A 20,161-nucleotide genomic window follows, 5' to 3' on the forward strand; every position below is an offset into this window, starting at 1 on the left:
GAATTGTCCCTAGGTGTGCTTGTGAGTGTGGATGGTTGTTCGTCTCTGTGTGCCCTGCAGTTGACTGGGAACCAGTTCAGGGTGTACCCCGCCTACTGCCCATAGCCAGCTGAGATAGACTCCAGCACCCCCCACGACCCTTGTGAGGAATAAGCGGTCAAGAAAATGGATGGATGGAAGTTGATGGGTTAGTCAGCATTGTGGCCCACGGAAGAGCCATATTAGTATTTACGGTATAGTTTGTTTCTAAGAAGCACAGCTTGATGCTACTGCTAAATTCCTGCACCTTAAATCAGTTTTATGTTCTTTTGTCAGTATAAATGAAGTCTCAAGTCTTGTTTGGTACACGTCAACACAAATCAAGTGAATAATTGCAAAACTATATCGATTGTTCTTTATTTGAGAAAGTAAAGATTTTAGTGTATTTTCATGACATTGCAGTCTGTATGAATTCCTTTTGAGAATGTGCATACAATTTAAATAAATTAAGAGGAGACAACATGATGAAGGCCCATGGGGCTGTTACAAAATCATCAATGGATGGAGAGAGAGAAAAAAAAATCAACATTTTAGCAACATTTTTTGTGTGAAAATTTTCAACTTTTGAGATGATGTTCCACAAAAGCAAGGCACCTGTATATGTACAGCGTATTTTGTCTTCAGAGCAACAAATGGGATATGGCAGCCAAGGATGAAGTTTAAAATTGCAGCCAAATGTCAACACTAACACACACACACGCACGTATTCTGGTCTTCGATATGGGTCTTCAGTAAGGTAGCTTTTAATGTAATAATTTTCTATATTTTATAGAAAACAAAATAATCTGGCATTCACAAATGCACCTGATTCGGTACTATGCAACAGGAAGAGGAGATTAACAAATCCTCTTAATGTAATTGTGAGGCAGCAACTTGCATTTTTAATGACGTGAGCATTACAGTATCAATTGTACATTCCACAATGATGTCATTTCAAATAACCATAAACAAGCCGACATTAACTTAGCAAGCAAACACGGTTATGTTCTAAACCAGGAAACTCGGATCGTAAAGTAGTTGCGGTCTAAAATCCAATACTGTACAACAGAATATTCGATTTAGACTTCATTGGACACATTTTGAGGACACCGATTAACACCCTTTCAAAATGTTGACAGTTATGATTGTCAAAACATGAGCAACTAAAAGGCCGCTATCATTTGGATATTTGCTAATGGTAATTCAATCTTTATAACATACACTGCTGGATGTGATGTCTTGAAAATGCAGTTTAACAATAGCACGATGCCAGCGTTCTTGTTGTGACATCTTATTTACACACATTCTGTAGTACAATGGTATGGAAGCCCAAAAGTGTCAAAATTCAATAAATAAAAAGGCCTTTTTGAAATAACTATCCTTTTGATAAATAACAGAATTATGTAACGTGGCCATTAAATTGTAAAATGAGGCATTAGTATTATTATGAAAAGTGTTCATACTGTTCTTTAATATGTAAAAAAAACAATTTTATTTTGATTAAATATTTCACTAATTATTTTAACAAAACATCATACTTTTTAAAAATAATAACATTTAATTTATTTTTCAACGTTTTATAAGATAAGATAACTTAGTTTTACAAAGTTAGTTTTTATTTCATAATGTCCTTTTCCACAATGGTCTTCTTTTACATAATGGAGTTTTACAGCCGAATGACTTGGTCTGTCAATCAAAGTCAGTGGGTGGGACCACCTGTTTGAGCCTCGATCGCCGTGACAACTACGCCGTAGCCTGACGCAGAAGTTTAACAAGGCCTTTACGTAATGATCCGATTCTAAACACTTTGCTACTTGTTGGAGTACTTCTGAAAGTGATTTTGATTAATCGTGATTAATCACTGACTTAAAAAGGCTTTTTTTTTCCCCCCAACATATTTTGCCTGCTAAATTTGAAGCGCACCAGTTATGTTATTTTTTTTCGACATTTAATGTTATGAGGACCTCTTCAAAAATTTATATCCACTGCAACACGCTCATCCTGCTTTTTCTAATCAATTAATTATTTTCATAATTTAAAATGGGGAAAAAATGACCTACGGCATATGTAAACATTTATTAAATGCTTTACTTGTGCATGTAGTTATGTTTATTGCTCAAACTCCAACAGCTACCTTTAATGTAACCACCGCTGGCGGCTAAAAAGGATCATCTGCGGTCAAAATTAATAGTGTGATTAATCTGTGGTAATACAATGATTAATGCGAGATTTTTTTTGTGATTAATTAATTAGTTAACGCTTTAACTTTGACAGCACTATTATTTTTTTAAAAGTATGACTTTGTTAAAATAATCATTCTGAGATTTTTAATCCAAATAAATATTTGTTACATATTAAAGAATAGCATAACACTTTCCATAGTAATACAAACACCTCATTTAAAAATTTAATGGCCATATTACATGCTGTAATTGTCTGTTATTTATCCTAGGATAGTTATTCACAAAATGACCTTTTTATTTAATGAATTTTGACACTTTTGGGCTTCCATACAATGGGGGATATGAGAATTAAACTATATATATATTTTAATGATAGGATAGAAATGGGGAAAAAAAGGAATGATTATCTTAAAATTATTTGCCTTTGGTCAATGTCCAGACTTTAATTTTTGGAATGTCCTGTAAACTATCTTGCTAATTAATCCCTCTGACATTCAATGGATAGTTCACATCTAAAGCAAATGTCTTCAAAGTTTAGAGTAACTGGTTACGACATGCAATGGTACAGTAAAATATGATCTGTCAGCATGATGACCGGTATGAAAATACTGTGATTGTTATCAACTCAGATCAGCAAAAAAAAAAAATCATCCCACCTTCACACTCTCTTTCAAAAATGCTAAAAAGCTGTCCTTCTGGTGAGGTGAGATTTTCATGCCCTCCACTTTATTTTAATCGTACACGCTGCATTTTCAGTAACTCAGTGCTGCCCGCGGAGGGCAACGATGAATGACCGCTGGTGGCCAGGCTACGGTTGGACCCCCGTGACGCCCCTCTTGCCATAGCGTCTGTTCTCAAGAGTTCTGAGGAGTACGAGGGAGCCTCAACAGTCCCGTGTGTCAGGAAATCAAATCCCTGCATCTCCACTTCTCTGTCATTCATAAAAAGATCTTCTTCCCCCCAACCACCTTTGTCAGTCGCCCCTCCGCCTAGATCTTGACAACTTTTCTGGAAACCAGTGCAAGCGTTTCGACTGCAGCTTGGGGATGAAATGTTGCAGTGGCCGCCTTGCATTTTACCTTGGGCTGTCTGCAACAAGTCCTGCACTGACATGGACTTTCCTAGGCTGTGATCGACCTGACCGGGTCCTGAGCAGCAGCTTAGGGTTGCTGGCACCAGCGGTTCCAGCTCAAGACTCATATGCCGCCTCCAGGAACCCTCCTCCTTGGCGTTCAACCTGCCCTTGTTGTTGGCGCTACCCCGTTGGTGTTTCCCCAGTGGGCCGAGCCCGACTTCCTCCCCGATGTTGCCGTCCTTTATTTGCAATCCTAGACTGCCACAGAAGTCCTCAATTTCAGGGGAATTTTCATTGGAGGATGCTCGCGTCAAGCTGTTAAGCCCGACATTCCTGTTTGGAGGAGGTGGCGGCGGGAGCCTTGCCAGAAGGCAGAACTCACCGTCTGCTGCTCCTCCTCCTCCCATCCCACTGCAGATACTGTTTGGGGTGAGGATCCCCACTGTTTCGTCACTTTCAGGTGTAGTGGACTGATCCTGGGTGTGATGTTGGGGATGGCCATGATGCGGCAATGGGGACGGGCTGAAGGATGAGGAAGCGGGGCCGGAAGGAGGCGTAGTGCTGGAGGTATTCAGGTCGAGGTCACTCGGGGTCGCCAGGATGAGATGGAGTCCTCCCTGGGACAGGTGCGGATTGGTGGAGGAGCGTGCGACGCAGCCGCCAGCGTGGGGCGCTGCGCTGCCGCCGACCTGGCTGGGGAAGGACAGATCCTTGCTGAAGACTGAGGACTGGTAGTCAGAAGTCTGTTCGAGCTCAAACAGCGGCAACGATGAAAGGGCGAGAGCGGTGGAGGAGCCCTTCCGCAGAACCTGCCGATAGATGTCGAGCAATGAGTCCAGCTTTGACTCGATTGACTGCACCTGTGACATGAGAAAATAGTGTTTGAAATCCTCTGAGGTGTTCATGTGGTTATATACAATTGGACTGTGTTCTCTTGTATCTGGAAATGCATCTGTGTTTACAATTTTCTGATGATCACACTGCTGTTACATATTCATATGTGGTCCACAAGATGTATGAAATTCATAATTGGGGTACATCCGTTTCAGGCTGTACCAAATGAAGACACATTTGTAAACATGATTATTGAGTAGTGATTCATTGTTGCGTGTGGCTGAAATGTACTGATGGCGAAATGAAGCTTCATGAAGCATGAAGTTTCCAGCCAATTGGTTTGCACCTGTTTCAAAGCTTCATTTTTGGTGCCGGTTGGAGTGGGTTCGCTTCCCCACCTGGGAGACCATATGTGGCTTACATGATGTAAGCTTGTGTGAGTGAGTGTGTATTACAAAAAAAAAAATATATATATATATATATATATATATATATATATATATATATATATGTGTGTATATATATATATATATATATATATGTGTGTATATATATATATATATATATGTGTAGATATATATATGTGTATATATATATATATATATATGTATATATATATATATATATATGTGTATATATATATATATATATATATATATATATATATATATATATATATATATATATATATATATATATATTAGGGGTGTGAATTGCCTAGTACCTGACGATTCGATTCGTATCACGATTCACAGGTCACGATTCGATTCGATACCGATTAATCCCGATACGAATTTATAAGTCGATTGTTGCGATTTTTTTTCATTCAAATTTAAAAAATACTAATCAGTAAGCTTGTAGAGTATAAGATTTATATGAAAATGTATTATTTATTTATCTGAAATTTCAGTCTTATAGAGGTTGTAATTTGTTTCATGTTTGAACAGCATTAAAATAAAATATTAAGGCTTAATGTTCCGTTCATATAACATTCTTCCATGCTCAAGGTGTGAATCCTAACCCGAAGTCAGACGTTTTGTTGAATATTTTTCCATTAAAAATGTAAGTTTAAAAATCGATTCACACACACAAAAAACAAAAAAAAACAAAAGAAAAAACAAAACAAAACAAAAAGGCAATGATGATAAGACGTTGATTCGGTAAGACTACCGAATAAACAATTCTGAGCTCTTTAAAAAACAAAAAACAAAAAAAAAAAAACGATTTTTTTTTATTGAATCGATTCGAGAATCGCGCGATGTAGTATCGCGATATATCGCCGAATCGAATTTTTTAACACCCCTAATATATATATATATATATATATATATATATATATATATATATATATATATATATATATATATATATATAAATAAAGCTTCATTTACTCTATGGCACCATCAAGTGGTCAAGAAGACCAAGCAGTAAAATACACAAGATCAACATCACTATGGTAATGACAATATACAGTCAAACCTCGGTTTTCGAACATAACCCCTTCCAGAAGGCTGTTCCAAACGAGTTATTCGAAATCCGAAACTATTTTTCCCATTATAATTAATGTAAATAATTTTAATCCGTTCCAATTCTAAAAAAACTTTTTCCAAGTTTTTTTTTTTTTTTTTTTTACAATTTTACACCTTAAACTGCACTGTATACTGTTTACCATAAATAGAAAGGGTAGAAATAGACACTGTTTTATTTTAATAGAAGATATCCTATCTAAAATGATGAAAAAAAAAAAAAATGCACTTGCTTTCTTTGAACCCATGATTAGGAGCTAATACAGTACACGATGCAAAACTTAAAAAAAAAAAAAAAACACAGTCAGATTTGCGTAAATAACAATGAACAGGTCTGCTCCAAACGAACTTTGAACACAAATGTGCTACCTACGGAGGAAGCATCCTGGGCATTCGACTTAGCTCGGCTCCCGAGTGAGTCGCGTTCAGGTACGTTCGGCTTTTTCTCCGAATGAGTCGCGTTCAGGTACGCTCTGCTTTTTTTCAGTTTGGTCGGGAGTCGATTTTTTTGGATGAGTTCTGAGACATAAAATTTTAAATTTTCTGGTCGAAAACCGATTTGGTCAAGAACAGAAAGCGTTCGTAAACCGAGGTTTGACTATATGAGTTTAATACTGTCTATTGTGGCGATCGAACCCGTAACACGGTGATTGAAAGAGCAACACTCTTGCAACACTGCCAGCTAAAATATATTTATGTTGACTTCTAATATGCAAATGTGATACAATGACGAGTCATTGACGACACTGGCTGCAGAAAATAAGTGTTAATCCTACAAGAGTACTTACACATACTAAGTATTCTTTTCTCACGCCAAATACCTTCACACCAAACTAAATGTGTGCTCAAAATATTGATACCTAGATAGTAGGGGTGTGCCAAAAAAATCGATTCTCATAAGAATCGCGATCGATTTTAAATCTCCTAAAATCGATTTTATTTAAATTATTTTATACTGTCTTGCTCTGGGAACGCTGTTCATGTTGTACCCGATTTGGCCACTTAGGGGCAGTGTGGTCCCGTGCGTTCGTTGTAGCCACATTACAAGTTGATTTTTTTTTTTTTTTTCATATACCAGTGAGTAATGTGAAGATGCTTCTCTGTATACATTCCTGAAGCGCTTTGTATGAATAGCCATTCTTTTGAGGGATAAAAGTGCCGCGAGTAGCGCGCTAATTAGCATCAGTAAATCAGACTGGAGTAGATCATGACAATTATTTGCTCATCTATAAAATGACAAATCGCAGACCCAAAAATCGGAATCGATTCGAATCGGGAGACAGTGAAAGATTCCCACCCCTACTAGATAGGTACCGATAATAAAGACAATAATGTATCGGTATTTTAGTTCTGAGTAGCGATATTCCATCCTGATGCTAGTGGGCCACTGATTTTTATTTTTATTTTTTTTGTCAACTCTGGTCAGTTAGAATGTACTATTGCACAATTTATCAAGTGTTCAAAAGATGTTTCAATTTCTAAGCCAACTTTATTGTGCTTTTTTTCCATCAATAAATTGAAGATATATGAACATTTGAGTATATGGATGTCTCTAACTTGCCTGACACATTATTTACCATTACTATACTCTCAAGAAAAGAGTCACAAAAAGAAATAAAACAAGTACCTGGCGCTCTACTTTACAAACACGGCCCAGCATGCTCATGTCCTCCAGCAAATCTCCATCAGACAATAACTTATCACGAATCTTCTTGTCCAGGGGAATCTGTCCTTTTCCGAGGATTTGGTCCACCCTAAATATCATATCACAAAGACACACCATAACAGTATAACACATTATTTTGACAGCCTCAATTCGCTTGCAAATTTACTGAGTCAGTGTGAAATCTCGAGTTGAGCACAGAGCAATTATTCTGCAGACTTTACAGTGCAACTTTTATTCCCGTGATGTATGTACATTTCCGACTATTGATGTTTCTGCTTGGCACTGTGCTGGCCTCTGTTGTTGATTTGTCCTCATAAGCATGTGAAGACATTTAGCTGAATTCAAGTTCGTGAAAGTTGTCAAGATTTCAATGCAATTTGACCTTGTTTTGGAGACAAAAAAAAAGATCAGTTTGTATTTTTTTCCCGAAAAGCTCCTTCACTCATTGTATTACTTAAAAATCAAAATAGTTTTTTTTTTCTCCAAAATTTGGTGAATTACGTCTTGTCATCAAGGAACTTGCTTTATTCAAAATCACTGGAAAATCCATACATTTTTGATGTCACATGTTGTTCAATAGTACAACTAATTGTAGAACTAGATAGCTAGTGACAAATCATTTATTTGACGTACATACATACTCATTTGCAAAATAATTGTGTGACTGTTAAAAGAAAAATAACTTTGAAAAAGTTGTGAAGCAATTCTAGTACAGGACTGTCTCTGAAAATTAGAATATTGTGATAAAGTCCTTTATTTTCTGTAATGCAATTAAAAAAACAAACAAAAATGTCATACATTCTGGATTCATTACAAATCAACTGAAATATTACAAGACTTTTATTCTTTTAATATTGCTGATTATGGCTTACAGCTTAAACAAAACTCAAATATCCTATCTCAAAATATTACAATATCATCAAAAGTATACTAGTAGGCTATTCAACTGATTACTTGAATCGTCTAACTCGAAACACCTGCAAGTGTTTCCAAGTGAATCTAGAATGTATGACATTTTTGTTTTTTTAATTGCATTACAGAAAATAAAGGACTTTATCACAATATTCTAATTTTCTGAGACAGTCCTGTAATTGTCATGTATTCCAATAGAAATTAGAAAATGGGTCATTTATTTCATATATAAATAGGCTACTCTAATTTTGTTAGAAATCGGCAAGCCAATTTATACCAATTTGGGGTATCTGACAATTTGAACAGTTGGCGTCATATGTTTCTAATGTATGAAGAACAAAATATACAAAAAGGAAACATACAAAACAAAAGCATATGACAAAAAGCAAAGCACATTATAAAATGGCAATTCCATCCCCTGAACAGTAGATGGAAGCAAAGTGCAATGCAGAATAGGATGTGATTTCCAAGGCTGGATTCAAATCACTTTCATCTTAACCAATTCAGTCAATTCAGATTATGTAGTAAATGATTATTGTGTGTGCGCATGCGCTGTCGTGAATGAACAGAATCAAAATGAACTGAACCCATTTGACGTGTATGGGCACTCTGACCCTTGGGTGGAGTTCTTTCTGCCCTGGCTGTAATAGAGAGGCAGGGAGGGGGAGGAAAAAGTCTTGACACGGCTGCTCAGGGGCTGTGGGCCTACAATCATGTCCAGCCTGTGAGGAAGCAAAATGAACACACATACACAAACACACGTGCATGAAGTACGGATGCAGATGCAAGCATGCGCACGCAGACACACAACACATGGATGGATGACATGTATATGCATTTGTGCTCATATGATACATACCACGACGGAATGCGTGCAATGTTGACAAAATAATACTGATGACTTGAACAGGGACAATCTCATTATTTTATTTATGGCTGTTTTGCTTGATCAATCGTGTGTTTTGAATGTTACACAAAAAACAGATTCTGCCAGAATATGTGAACTAATTAGCGCAACTGCCAGCTTTGACCTCTTGCACAAATAATGATATCCAAAACAATAGCTCAAATATTGTGCCTTTACCACTATAACAATGCAAAACTTTTGATTAGCACAGATAGAGATGTATTCATTTAACAATATTGTATGCTTGTTATGCAATTTGCAGTGGTGTACAACTGCTCTGCCTCATAATGTTCTCCACACAGCAAAATCACCAGTCTTGGATTAAATCTAACACTAGAAAAGTGTTATATATGTCCAGACCAATCGGACACTAACACAAAGTGTTACTTTTTTCACCCTTAACTAGTGTTACTCCAACACTGTATTATGTTAAAAATCTACACTGGTAAACACTGAGTCGTGTCGAGATTACACTAGTGCAGTGCTTCTCAAATAGTGAGGTGGGCCCCCCCAGGGGGGCGCTAGGCTCCATCAAGGGGGGCACGTTTGACCTCAGGGAACATGCTTTGAATTTTTTTTTTTTTTTTTTTTTTTTTTACTGCCCTAGAAAAAAAGTGCAATTGCACCTCCACTACACTAGGGGGCAGTGGCGCGCTCATTATTGGCAGAGTGTGCGCAGGGATTATTCGCTCGGTGGTGTAGGGGTTTTGTTTGCACTGAGCATGTGCGCTTTGCATACAGCAAAAAAATAAAAATAAAATCAGCACAAATTATTTTATATTTTTGTTTTGCAGGTTAGTTTTTTTTTTTTTTTTTTTTTTAAATATTGTGCTCCTGAGTTAATGTTGGTGATCAGTTTGAATGGATTATTATTTATTGATTTTATGTAATTTTACTTTTCCGTGTCATATGGTTTGACATGGTCAAAAAATGTTTTTAGTTTAATTAAAGATTTAATTTTATTTTTGAATTTCAGATGCACTTTAAATCTTTTCTGTTACAGTTAATGAAGCTATTCTTTGTTGTAAGTTGGTCCATATTTCTTTCTTTTTTTAAATTCTCTTATACGTTAATACGGATACAGTTTATGCAGAGGTGTGCTTATAACAATTGTATAGACAAATGATACTATTTATTGGGTGTGTGTGTGTGTGGGGGGGGGGGGGGGGGGTTTCTTCTTACTAGGGGGGCATGACAGAAAATAATTGCACTAGTGTCAGTGCTAAACATTTAACTGACAAACTACACTTAACTCTGCTGTTTAAACACTTATTGCACTAGCGTCAGTGTGGAAAAACCCGGACATTAATAGTTTTATTCATACGCATAGGCATGAATACAGTTTTTACATTGGATATTATTATAGCATGCAAGTTGTCATAATGCTGTGACTTTAAGTGTACAATAAATACTTGTACATGGAATAGAGCAAAACATTTGTCCAATCATGCAGAACGGACTGAACGTGGAATGTATTGAACGTCCTACCTGGTTTGTAGGCTTTTAATGCGACACAACATGTCCAAATGACCCGCAGAGTACTGCTCAATCACATCCTTCACATCATAAGGACGCAGAGTCTCCTTGAACTTCTTCTTTGCGACATGGAACTTCATTATTCTGCGGGAAAAGTAGTTTCACTGTCAGCCACAAGGGGGAGCTCTGATTTAGCCAAAATAAACACGTACATGTGGCTCTCCCACCCATAGCTTGTAACCATAGGTTCGGGTAGCAACGTAGATTGAGCGGTAAATATAGAGCTCCGTTTGTCAGTTGAGCTCCTTGTTCACCATGACAGACCAAATTAAAGTCTGACGATGCATCTGTCGATCTCTCGCTCCTTCCTGCCCTCAATCATGCACAAGACCCTTGAGCCCAAGCTAGAGGCGAGCCCGACTGTGTCCAGTCAGAACTTCTCAACACACTAGCACATTGCACCTGACCCCAACAGCCCCTCTCACAGGTGGGGAGTCCATGTGACACTTTCGAGCTGTTTCTGGCCAGGCCCACTTAAAAAAAAAATCTTTCTAAAATACATTTCTTTGTGCACCTGCAAAACCTCAAGGCCAAATTTATTGCTATTTGGCAAAAGGCAAGAGCCTCAGAGTCCCTAAGTGGAAAAATAGGAGAACATATTTGGCAAGAACAGACCACAGTAAAACTTAAAACGATTACAATGAAGCCAGTGTAGAATAGTAATGTTTGAAGCAACAGCAGATGTTTCAATGCATAATCAAGCTGTGGCCTTGTTTTTAACACTTGAGGACGAAATTAGCCTCTGGCTTGAGATGCAATAAAGTGCACCCAAACACATTTAGTACCTTTCAAAATTCAATAAGCACACATTATTTGTTTATTTATTTCCAGAGGCAACTGGAACCTTTGCTTCTCAGCAACTGAAATTTGTAACTGTTAACAAGATTGGTCTTTGTTGGACCCTACTTTAAACAATCTAACAATTGCTGTTGTGATATTGAAATTCAGATAGTTCATTTATTTTATTTTTACAAACACAAACATTCAAAAGTATCATCATACATTCCACCAATACGACATATACAAAGCATAAAAATTAGCACAATAACTAAAAAAAAAAAGAAAAAAAAAGAGAAAAATACAGCTCAGATAAATAAAACCTTAATCTTCAGTGAGTGGTACAATTACAATATTCACATCTAGAACAAAACAGTCCAAAATTCAAGAGGTACCTTGTATTATCGATAGTGAGTATTCAGGCCCAAGATAAGTCAAAATGGTTGCCATACATTGTTGAATTGGTCCACTTTGTGATGTTGAATGTTTGTTCATTTAACTTATTTTGAAAAAGCGCTTGAATTGTTTAATTGTAGCACCAGATTGCAACAAACATTAAATAGCAAACAGAAAAAAAAATGAAGAAGACACTACTTTTTCTCTGTAACTTATGCTCACCTAATTGCTCTAATAGCAGACTTGACAGAAGGCAGCAAGTCGTCCACTGAGATCTCGCAGTGACAACCCTTCTCATCAAATCCATCCTCTCCTGTCATGTTAGAGTCCGCTGTTTAGGAAAGGAGGCAAAAAAGAGACTAACATGTACATGTTAATTTGATTTATCAACACAAAATACAAATATAAAATAATTTAGGACGAAATTACCACAAAAGATTTACAAAAACACAGATGTGTAGACTGAGAGAAAGTTAGTGTGTACATCCTGTATTTAAAAAGTGCATTTTCCTGAGTGAATCCGGCAGACAGCCCCTTTAACTCTTTGACCGTCAAAAACGTTTAATAACGATCAGTAAAATCACGACACATGCAGCCATAAACGTTAAATGACGTCAACTACGTTTTTTAGTTTATATTTATTCTCAGTGCAACGTCTAAGTGCAATGCTGCCCGGTCAATGGGTTGTGAAATCAAAAACACTCTTAACTATGGTCAGCAGATGGAAGCATTGTATCTCTTTTCGTGAATGATCAAAGCCTTTGTCATACAAATTTTTTTTTTTTTTTTTATAACCTGTGGCAGTAAAAGAGTTAATAGCCTGCCTCACTCACCATCAGTGGTGGATCGCGACTGACTTTTAAGGCGCAGTGAGGGTCTGAAGCGTGTACGGTCGTTGAAACTCCAGCTCTTCTGCACCTTGGCGGGGCTGGTGCCCTCCGTAGCAGCCTCCACCACCGGAGAACGACGGTCATTCACTGATGACGTCTGCCTGCTCTTGATGCTCTGACCTCTCGGGCTGGCCATCCTCACCCGCTCCTTGAAGCTCAGTTTCTGGCTGTCAATGAAAAGGTAAAATGGTGAAACAAATGTGAGGAGAAAAATACGAACACTGACATTGTTTTAATCAATTTTTCAGCATGTTCAAAATTTCTCTGCATCAAGAAAAACAGTTTACGTATAAAGAGGGTTTGAGAGTCTGCGATGCCTGTCTTTGCAACGTTTTGCAACACTGAACAAAGCCTGCCGAAAAATCAACACTTGCTACATGCGCGCACCCTTGTAAGCCCACGTCGCTCATTGACATACGGGCTTTATAATATGTTTTCATATTTTAAAATATTGACTGTATTTTTCGAACTATAAGTCGCACAAGTCCAAACATGCATAATTAGGTAGAAAAAAAACAATGATAATATAATTAGCACTGGAGTATAAATCACAGTTTTTGCAGGTAATTTATTTTACAAACTACTTGACCAAAAACAGGTATTATGTCATCTTGGAAGGCAAGTTATAACATTATTAAAGAATAGAGAACAGGCTGAATAGATGTAAGATATGCTAACACAATCAAGATTACTACTTTGCAGCTTGTAGTCTGCAGAATATGATTTTCTTTTGGGGGCATATGTGTTGAGTTGTTCATAGTTGTCTTTGTAAGCTAACAATTACCGTTTAAATATTTAATTGTTAAGGAGATATTGGTGCTTAAGTCTAGAGTTACCTCTTGTGGGTGTCTGTGAAATTATATACCACCGTCATATTTTTTTTTATGTACAAGTCACTCCTGTCACGCCGCCACGCTGATGGCGGGCCATGCTTTTATTTTCATAGTCATGTTTCCGTTTTATTTTGAAGTCATTAACCACCCTCTCACCTCACCTTGTTTTATGCCTTGCCTTGCCTTGTCTTGCGCCCTTAGTTTGCCCCTTGTTTTCCTCCCTAGTGGAGCGCTTTCTGTTGTCCCCGTTTTTGAGTGCCCCTTTTGTCTCTCCAGTTTGGAGCTTTTTTTTGTTCAGCCTTTTTTCCCTCTTTAAGAGGCGTTTTGAGTTTCCGGTCATTAAAACTGCAGCCTTGTTGGCCAACTTTATATCTGCGTCTGAGTCCTCCCTCCTCTCGTCGTGTCAACTCCGGAGTACAAGTCACAGGAACTGCCAATTTGTGACTTATAGTCCAGACAATACGGTAAAGAAAACTGCTTATAACTGATATTGTTGCTATTTATTGTCCTTTAAAGGTATCCAAATTGTATTTTAGGTTGGTGTAAACCAGATTTGATTAGGTGTTGTGGGGCCGATTATTCAGCTCCCAGTTGCTTAGATTTTTCACAATGTTCCTTCCCAGTCATCTTGTTGAAGTTTGCATGGTTGAGCTGGTTGTGTCTCTTGATAGTGTCTCTCTCTTGCATTCCTTGAAAACAGCCTCAATTGTTTCATATTTCAGTGAAAAAAATATATGCCAATTGCCACTTTTCTGAAAATTTGAACATGGGCCACAATTGGCCCCAAGGCCAGACGTTGGTCTATCAGGGTGGGCAAACTCGGTCCCCGAGAGCCGGACTCCTGCAGGTTTTGGAGGTTTCCGTCTTCCAACACAAGCTGATTTCAATCAGCAGGATTAATTTCAGGCTTATGCAGATCTTGCTGATGAGCTGATCATATATCAGCTGTGTTGGAGAAGGGAAACATCCAAAAGCTGCAGGACTCTGGCCCCCCAGGATCGAGTTTTCCCATCCCTGGTACTGTCTAGTCTACTTTGTGTCACCGAATTGTCCGGTGCACCGTTGGCGTGTAATAGAAAACACTCGGAACGCCCAACATGGTGTAGCAGTCTGCCAAATTATTAAACACAATAAATTTGACTTGTCCCAGTTTGGCAATCAAAATTTGGCAGTTTTTAAACCGAGCAGACGTGCACCTGTCTACAAATATGGGGACCCTAGTGTGCCTTAACCGAGGATGGATGAGGTGTTCAATAAGACTGTGTTCAATAAAGTGTAGCCACGTATTTTAATATCCCTTGAGATGTGTAAGTCACATGTGCGGCTTCCTAAGTTAAAAAGTGCATGCAACATACTGTAAGTTCACAAGCAACAAGCATGTCTCATTCTGGGAAACAACAAAAGGAAGGTGTTATTGTAATGTCCTTAAATGAGGCTTGATTTTATATTTTTCCATGTTACATATTTGCAGTATAGACTAATACAGTATGACAAAATCGTCAGTAATGAACTGTTTTATTACTTTCAACCAGTTCAAGCTCTCCTTCAAAAACTATTACTTTCAAAATACAGTACACATTTAAATAACTGGCATCTGGCCCCTGTCATTCTCAGCAAACAGAACTTGTGCTAGTCTTTTGTTACACAGTAGCTACAGGACGCTACAATAGCTGACTGAAGAAACAATGAACTGGACTAGGATCAGAAATAATTATTGCTGTTAATTTCATGATATGAGAAGTAGATTGCCATGTGAGGCAATCAGTTGGAGGGAAAACATTATTTCCTTGTGTATAAAACACTATTCCATTGTACAATATATTTTTTGTGTTTGCTTTTAAGAATTCAATCTGGCAAATATGAATATATAAAGCAGACAAAGTCAAGCAAAATTAGCACATTTCTCAAGCATTCAGATCAGACAAGCTGCATATTAGTGTCTAGACTAAAGACATGATAATGCCCAGAGGGTGACGCTGTACGGCCCTACATATATACCCATGCACCAATGTTTACACTGTGTTCCAAATTATTATGTACAGTATGTTGGATCTAAGTTCAACATTTGAGTTTTGGGTTCAACTTCCAAATTTTAATGCACATTTCTCATTGCTATTCAGGTCACATATCAACAATAACAATTTGTTTCCCAGATTAGCCTAATTGAAATAAATTTATTGAAGGGCATTATTATTATTATTTTCATAATGGGTAAACAGAAGGATCTTTCAAGAGCAGAATTATCCCTTGCAAAAAGAATACAAATGATCATCATTTTAAATAAAATCCTCATACTATTAAATGATTGGTGTGCGATTGAGCGCGTAAGCTGATTCGTTCCGATAAATGATGTATTTAGGAAAGTTTCCATCAGACAGCTACACTGAGAATCAAACCACCAATGAGCAAACAGCAGCTATTTGAAGCCCGCGGCTCTGATGGAATTTTGCAGTTTATTTTATTGATAAATGCTGTGATACTAAGAATTGTCCAGATGGATGAGGTTCTGAATGGGTTGTGGACAGCCACCTTGTCCCAAAAAGGATTCAGTGTCAGCAAGGGGTTAGTAGAGCGAAAGATTAGCCCCATGTATCAAAATAAAATGATTTCTGCAACATAACTAGAGTTTCAATGGACTATTTCCTGCCATAGAACACAAACAGAAGTGTTTCTTTCACATAAAAATATTACTTATGCAATTCTCATGCAACAATTTATCCAATACTCCAAAATAAACTACTGAATAATACTCTACTATGGCTATAAAAAAAAAAGAAAAAAAAGAAATGTGAATCTTGCGGCAACCATCTTTCCCAGACTTGAACTCTATTAAAAACCCGTGGCGCAAAGAAGACCTTTAAGGTTATTTGCACCCTCAAATGAGATACAAGCACAAACTATCCATGGAAGTAAAATAATTTTAACAAAAGAAAGGGTTAATGTTAATATTTGATAGCTGTAGATAAGGAAAAAGATCACATCGCTCAAATTGGCATTTGTTTAGGTTTTTATCGTGGGCTCTATGTAAGTTTTTTTTAAATTCTTCTACCTATTTTTTCAACTGTTCAATTTTTTTCAACTGTTCATTAAGTACATCAATTACATTTATAATAGAATTATTATTATTATTATTATTATTTTTGTTATTATTATTATTATTATTATTATTATTATTACCCATCCACCCATCCATTTTCTGAATCGCTCCTCACAAGGGTCATGGGGGGTACTGGAGCCTATCCCAGCTGGCACGCGGACAACATGCAAACTCCACCTAGGAAGGCCGGAGCCTGGACTCGAACCCGAGTACGGTACAGGCGGTGGATGTGCTAACCAGTTAGCCACTGTGCTGCCCTTATTATTATTATTATTATTATTATTATTATTATTATTATTACTTGCATATAGAGAATGGATAGCTGGATAATTGAATACTCTAAATTGTGTTTGCCTTTTTTGCCTATTTGTGCCCTGTAATTGGCTGGCGACCAGTTCAGCTGGAATAGGCTCCAGCACACCTGCGACCCGAATGAGGAAAAGCAGTATATGAGATGTTTGTAATCGTCATCATCATCATCGTCATCCGGTCACACTGGAATTGGAGTAATTTAGCAATTGTTGTAAACCTTTTTTTAAAATGTAAAATTTCCATTATAAGGCTAATATAATTGTTGCCATAAGTATTTATGAAAAAGTAACAAAAACAGCAAATGTTTACTAATTTGGAACACAGTATAGTCAGCATTCCCATAAACAGGTCATGGTCAGAGCAGCGGTATACCTATGTTTCCAAGTGGTACACCTCCTCAGAAGCTTCTGTTTATTACTATGCATTTAAGAGCAGAGGATAAAATAAAAATCACGGGTAGACAGACATACAGTAAGTGTGTGTTATTTGGTGCAGAGAGAGAAGTATGGAGTTGCTTTAAGACACTTCAACTGTCAACGCCATTCACTTTTATATTTTGGCCATTTTTTGAACTTTTTTCTTCTATATTTTATTTGATCCACTGTAGAAACAAAACCGCAAGCACTTTCATTTAAGGATGTTATGACAAACGGTGATGAAGTTTAAAACAACACAGTTAGTGGACGTCTGACATTTTGAAGTAGCAGGAAAAATAGACTATTGAGCTTAGACAAGATAAAAAACACAGCCACTTTTGGAAAACGCGACAGTTTGGTGACTCATACACTTCATGATGATGCCCCTCATTCGGGATGGCAAATAGCAACAAGTGATTGACTCATCAGTTTGCAGCCAGCAAATCTGAGAGTCGCTTAAGGACAGTACTCAGGACGGCAACCGTATGCACGCTGTCATCTTAACTTTGTTGTATTAGCTCGTCTCTGATCTGCAGCAGCGAAAAAAACAAAGAAATTGTTGTGGACGCTGAATTCATATTTTTAGACTGACTTATTTTATTTCTCGGACTATGTGTATGGTATGTGGTCCGCATCAAACAAAAATTGAAGCGTTTTTAATTCCGCCATTTTATTGCCATTTGAAATGCTTTGACTTATTTATTGTGTGCTGTAGCCATTTGCTGAGAGTAATAATGCGTGATTCTTCAGGTTGCAGTGGCTGGTAAAAAAAAAAAAAAAAAAAAAAAAAAAAAAACTACTGCAAATTAGGGATGTAACGATAAGGGCAATATCGTGATATCGAGATATTAAAACTGCCACAATATCGTCGTCGTCATGTTCACAATATTTAAAAGGAACACATCTGTTAAAAAAAAAAAAAAGTCAGGTTGATTTCCATTTGTGCAGTTCTAGCACCCTCTAGTGGCTAGTTTATTAGTGCAATTTAATTTTCATTAGGGATTTTTTGGCCTTATATGTTTAAAATCTATGCTAATTGACAGATGAAAGGGAAAATAATTGCTTGTGAAGCGATCAATGTGTGCTTGCATTAGCAAGTAAATGCCTCAATATTGTTATTAGAGATTGTAGGTGGTTTATATGCATTGCTGTTTTGTACAAAAGCATGATATTGTGCTTTTTTTTAGTATGAGCTCTTTTTTTTTTTTTTTACAATATTGTGCTCTTTTTTTAAAATATCGCCAACACCCCCCCACAATATTGTGATAATTATTGTATCATGACCTTCATATCATGATAAAATCGTATCGTGATGTTTGCACATCATTACATCCCTACTGCAAATACAGTGCAGTAAAAATAATTACTTTACATGGCTCTCACTACTTCAGGGTCAAATTGTATTGTTTTAGTTTTTGTTTGTTTGTTCTTTTACAGTGCAATGGCATGGACAAAACTTTTCAAAAAGGTACACAAAGCTCAGAAACAACAAACACAACAGCACTGCAATGAGTTTGACATTTCGGTTAAGTCTAGCTTTTTTAGTTTTACTGATGCAGTTTCATGATTTTGTTTTTAAAGGTATTGACGCAACCCACTGCATTATTAAAACTGATGTTTATCATCTGAGCGCATATAAACATAAGGCTTTGGTCAAAATATTACACAGTGACGCTTGTGCAGGACGGATAAAATTTGTATTTCTGTTACGCTGACAACCGAAATATTGTGATGACAATCACAATTATCAATTTAAGTTTGTTTGTAATTATTTGCTTGGCATAAGTCAGTTATGGTTCATCACAACTGTACGTGTGACAAAACATGCAGCGCTATCTGTTGTTGCCCTTTTTACCAAAATGTAAATCGAAATAAAAATGAATTACTCTTGGCCTGAGCATTATTATGGTCATGTAACATCACAAAGCAATGTAGAATTTGGAAAATGGGGTGCAAAGACACGATTCTTAGTGGGTATTACTGGCATTGTTTTCAAGTAGCAGCTCAATTTTATTAAATGTCTACTGCCTTGAGTTTTAATTTCATCTCAGCCAAAGATGCACAATCAAAGTAGACATGATTGGGAGGCTTTCCAAAATGGCTAATCAGGAGAAACCTTTGTAGTGGCTCGCCAATGTAAACAATGTGACATTTGTAGATAAGTCATTTCTGCCAGGGCTAAAATGATGACTTTGCATCTTGAATCGCTGTTGACTTGAACAACATTTACTTTGGAACCAGAAAGCTACAGTAATAAGTACACCTAAGCCATGTTTTCCCTTTTTCTGCAAGATGCTAATTCTTCCCTGTAAAATGGCAAAAGAATGGGGTTTTTTTTTTTCATCACAAACCTTGTAGTTGGTTCTCCTTGTTCTTTTCTGGAGTTGACAGTTGAGAAAAAGACAGAAAATGTATTAGATAACTGTGAGCATCGTGATGAATATTAATTAGTTCAAAAGTTCTTTGTTCACATCAGTTGCACTCACATGACTGAATATTGCAATTCATGCAATTCACGTTTGACCCTATTTAGTATAAAATCTAATGTATTCATCTTTTATTTGTAAGTATATGAACATCATTAAAACATTACAAATCAAGGTTTGTACGTTTAGCACTGCATCATACATACATACATATCAATACTATGTTGTCAGAGTAAACTTTATAAAACTATGTATGTATGTATGTATGTATGTGTAGAACATAGTATGCATGTTCTGGTATTTAACAATATTAAATGAAAGAGATTCCACATACTGTGGAATTAACCATTACAGAAA

The 20,161-nt window shown here is 36.9% G+C and overlaps 1 protein-coding gene across 2 annotated transcripts in view; it reads right to left on the reverse strand.

Moving 5' to 3' along the window:
* Positions 1 to 443: 443 nt before the first annotated feature.
* The window catches only part of LOC144020859 (potassium voltage-gated channel subfamily KQT member 5-like), a 169,200-nt gene continuing 149,482 nt past the window's right edge, over positions 444 to 20,161 (reverse strand). Inside the window, exons 9-15 of one of the 2 annotated variants that reach the window (XM_077524724.1) lie at positions 19,730 to 19,756; positions 12,664 to 12,887; positions 12,053 to 12,161; positions 10,610 to 10,741; positions 8,829 to 8,936; positions 7,264 to 7,390; positions 444 to 4,136 (exon numbers count right to left, since the gene is read on the reverse strand). In XM_077524724.1, the coding sequence (XP_077380850.1) occupies positions 2,928 to 4,136; positions 7,264 to 7,390; positions 8,829 to 8,936; positions 10,610 to 10,741; positions 12,053 to 12,161; positions 12,664 to 12,887; positions 19,730 to 19,756 (1,936 nt within the window). In that variant the 3' untranslated portion in view covers positions 444 to 2,927. The remainder of the gene's footprint in view (positions 4,137 to 7,263; positions 7,391 to 8,828; positions 8,937 to 10,609; positions 10,742 to 12,052; positions 12,162 to 12,663; positions 12,888 to 19,729; positions 19,757 to 20,161) is intronic. The other variant, XM_077524726.1, reaches the window with a different exon arrangement.

This window comes from Festucalex cinctus, chromosome 6 (assembly GCF_051991245.1).
Source record: "Festucalex cinctus isolate MCC-2025b chromosome 6, RoL_Fcin_1.0, whole genome shotgun sequence".
NCBI classification, from domain to species: domain Eukaryota; kingdom Metazoa; phylum Chordata; class Actinopteri; order Syngnathiformes; family Syngnathidae; genus Festucalex; species Festucalex cinctus.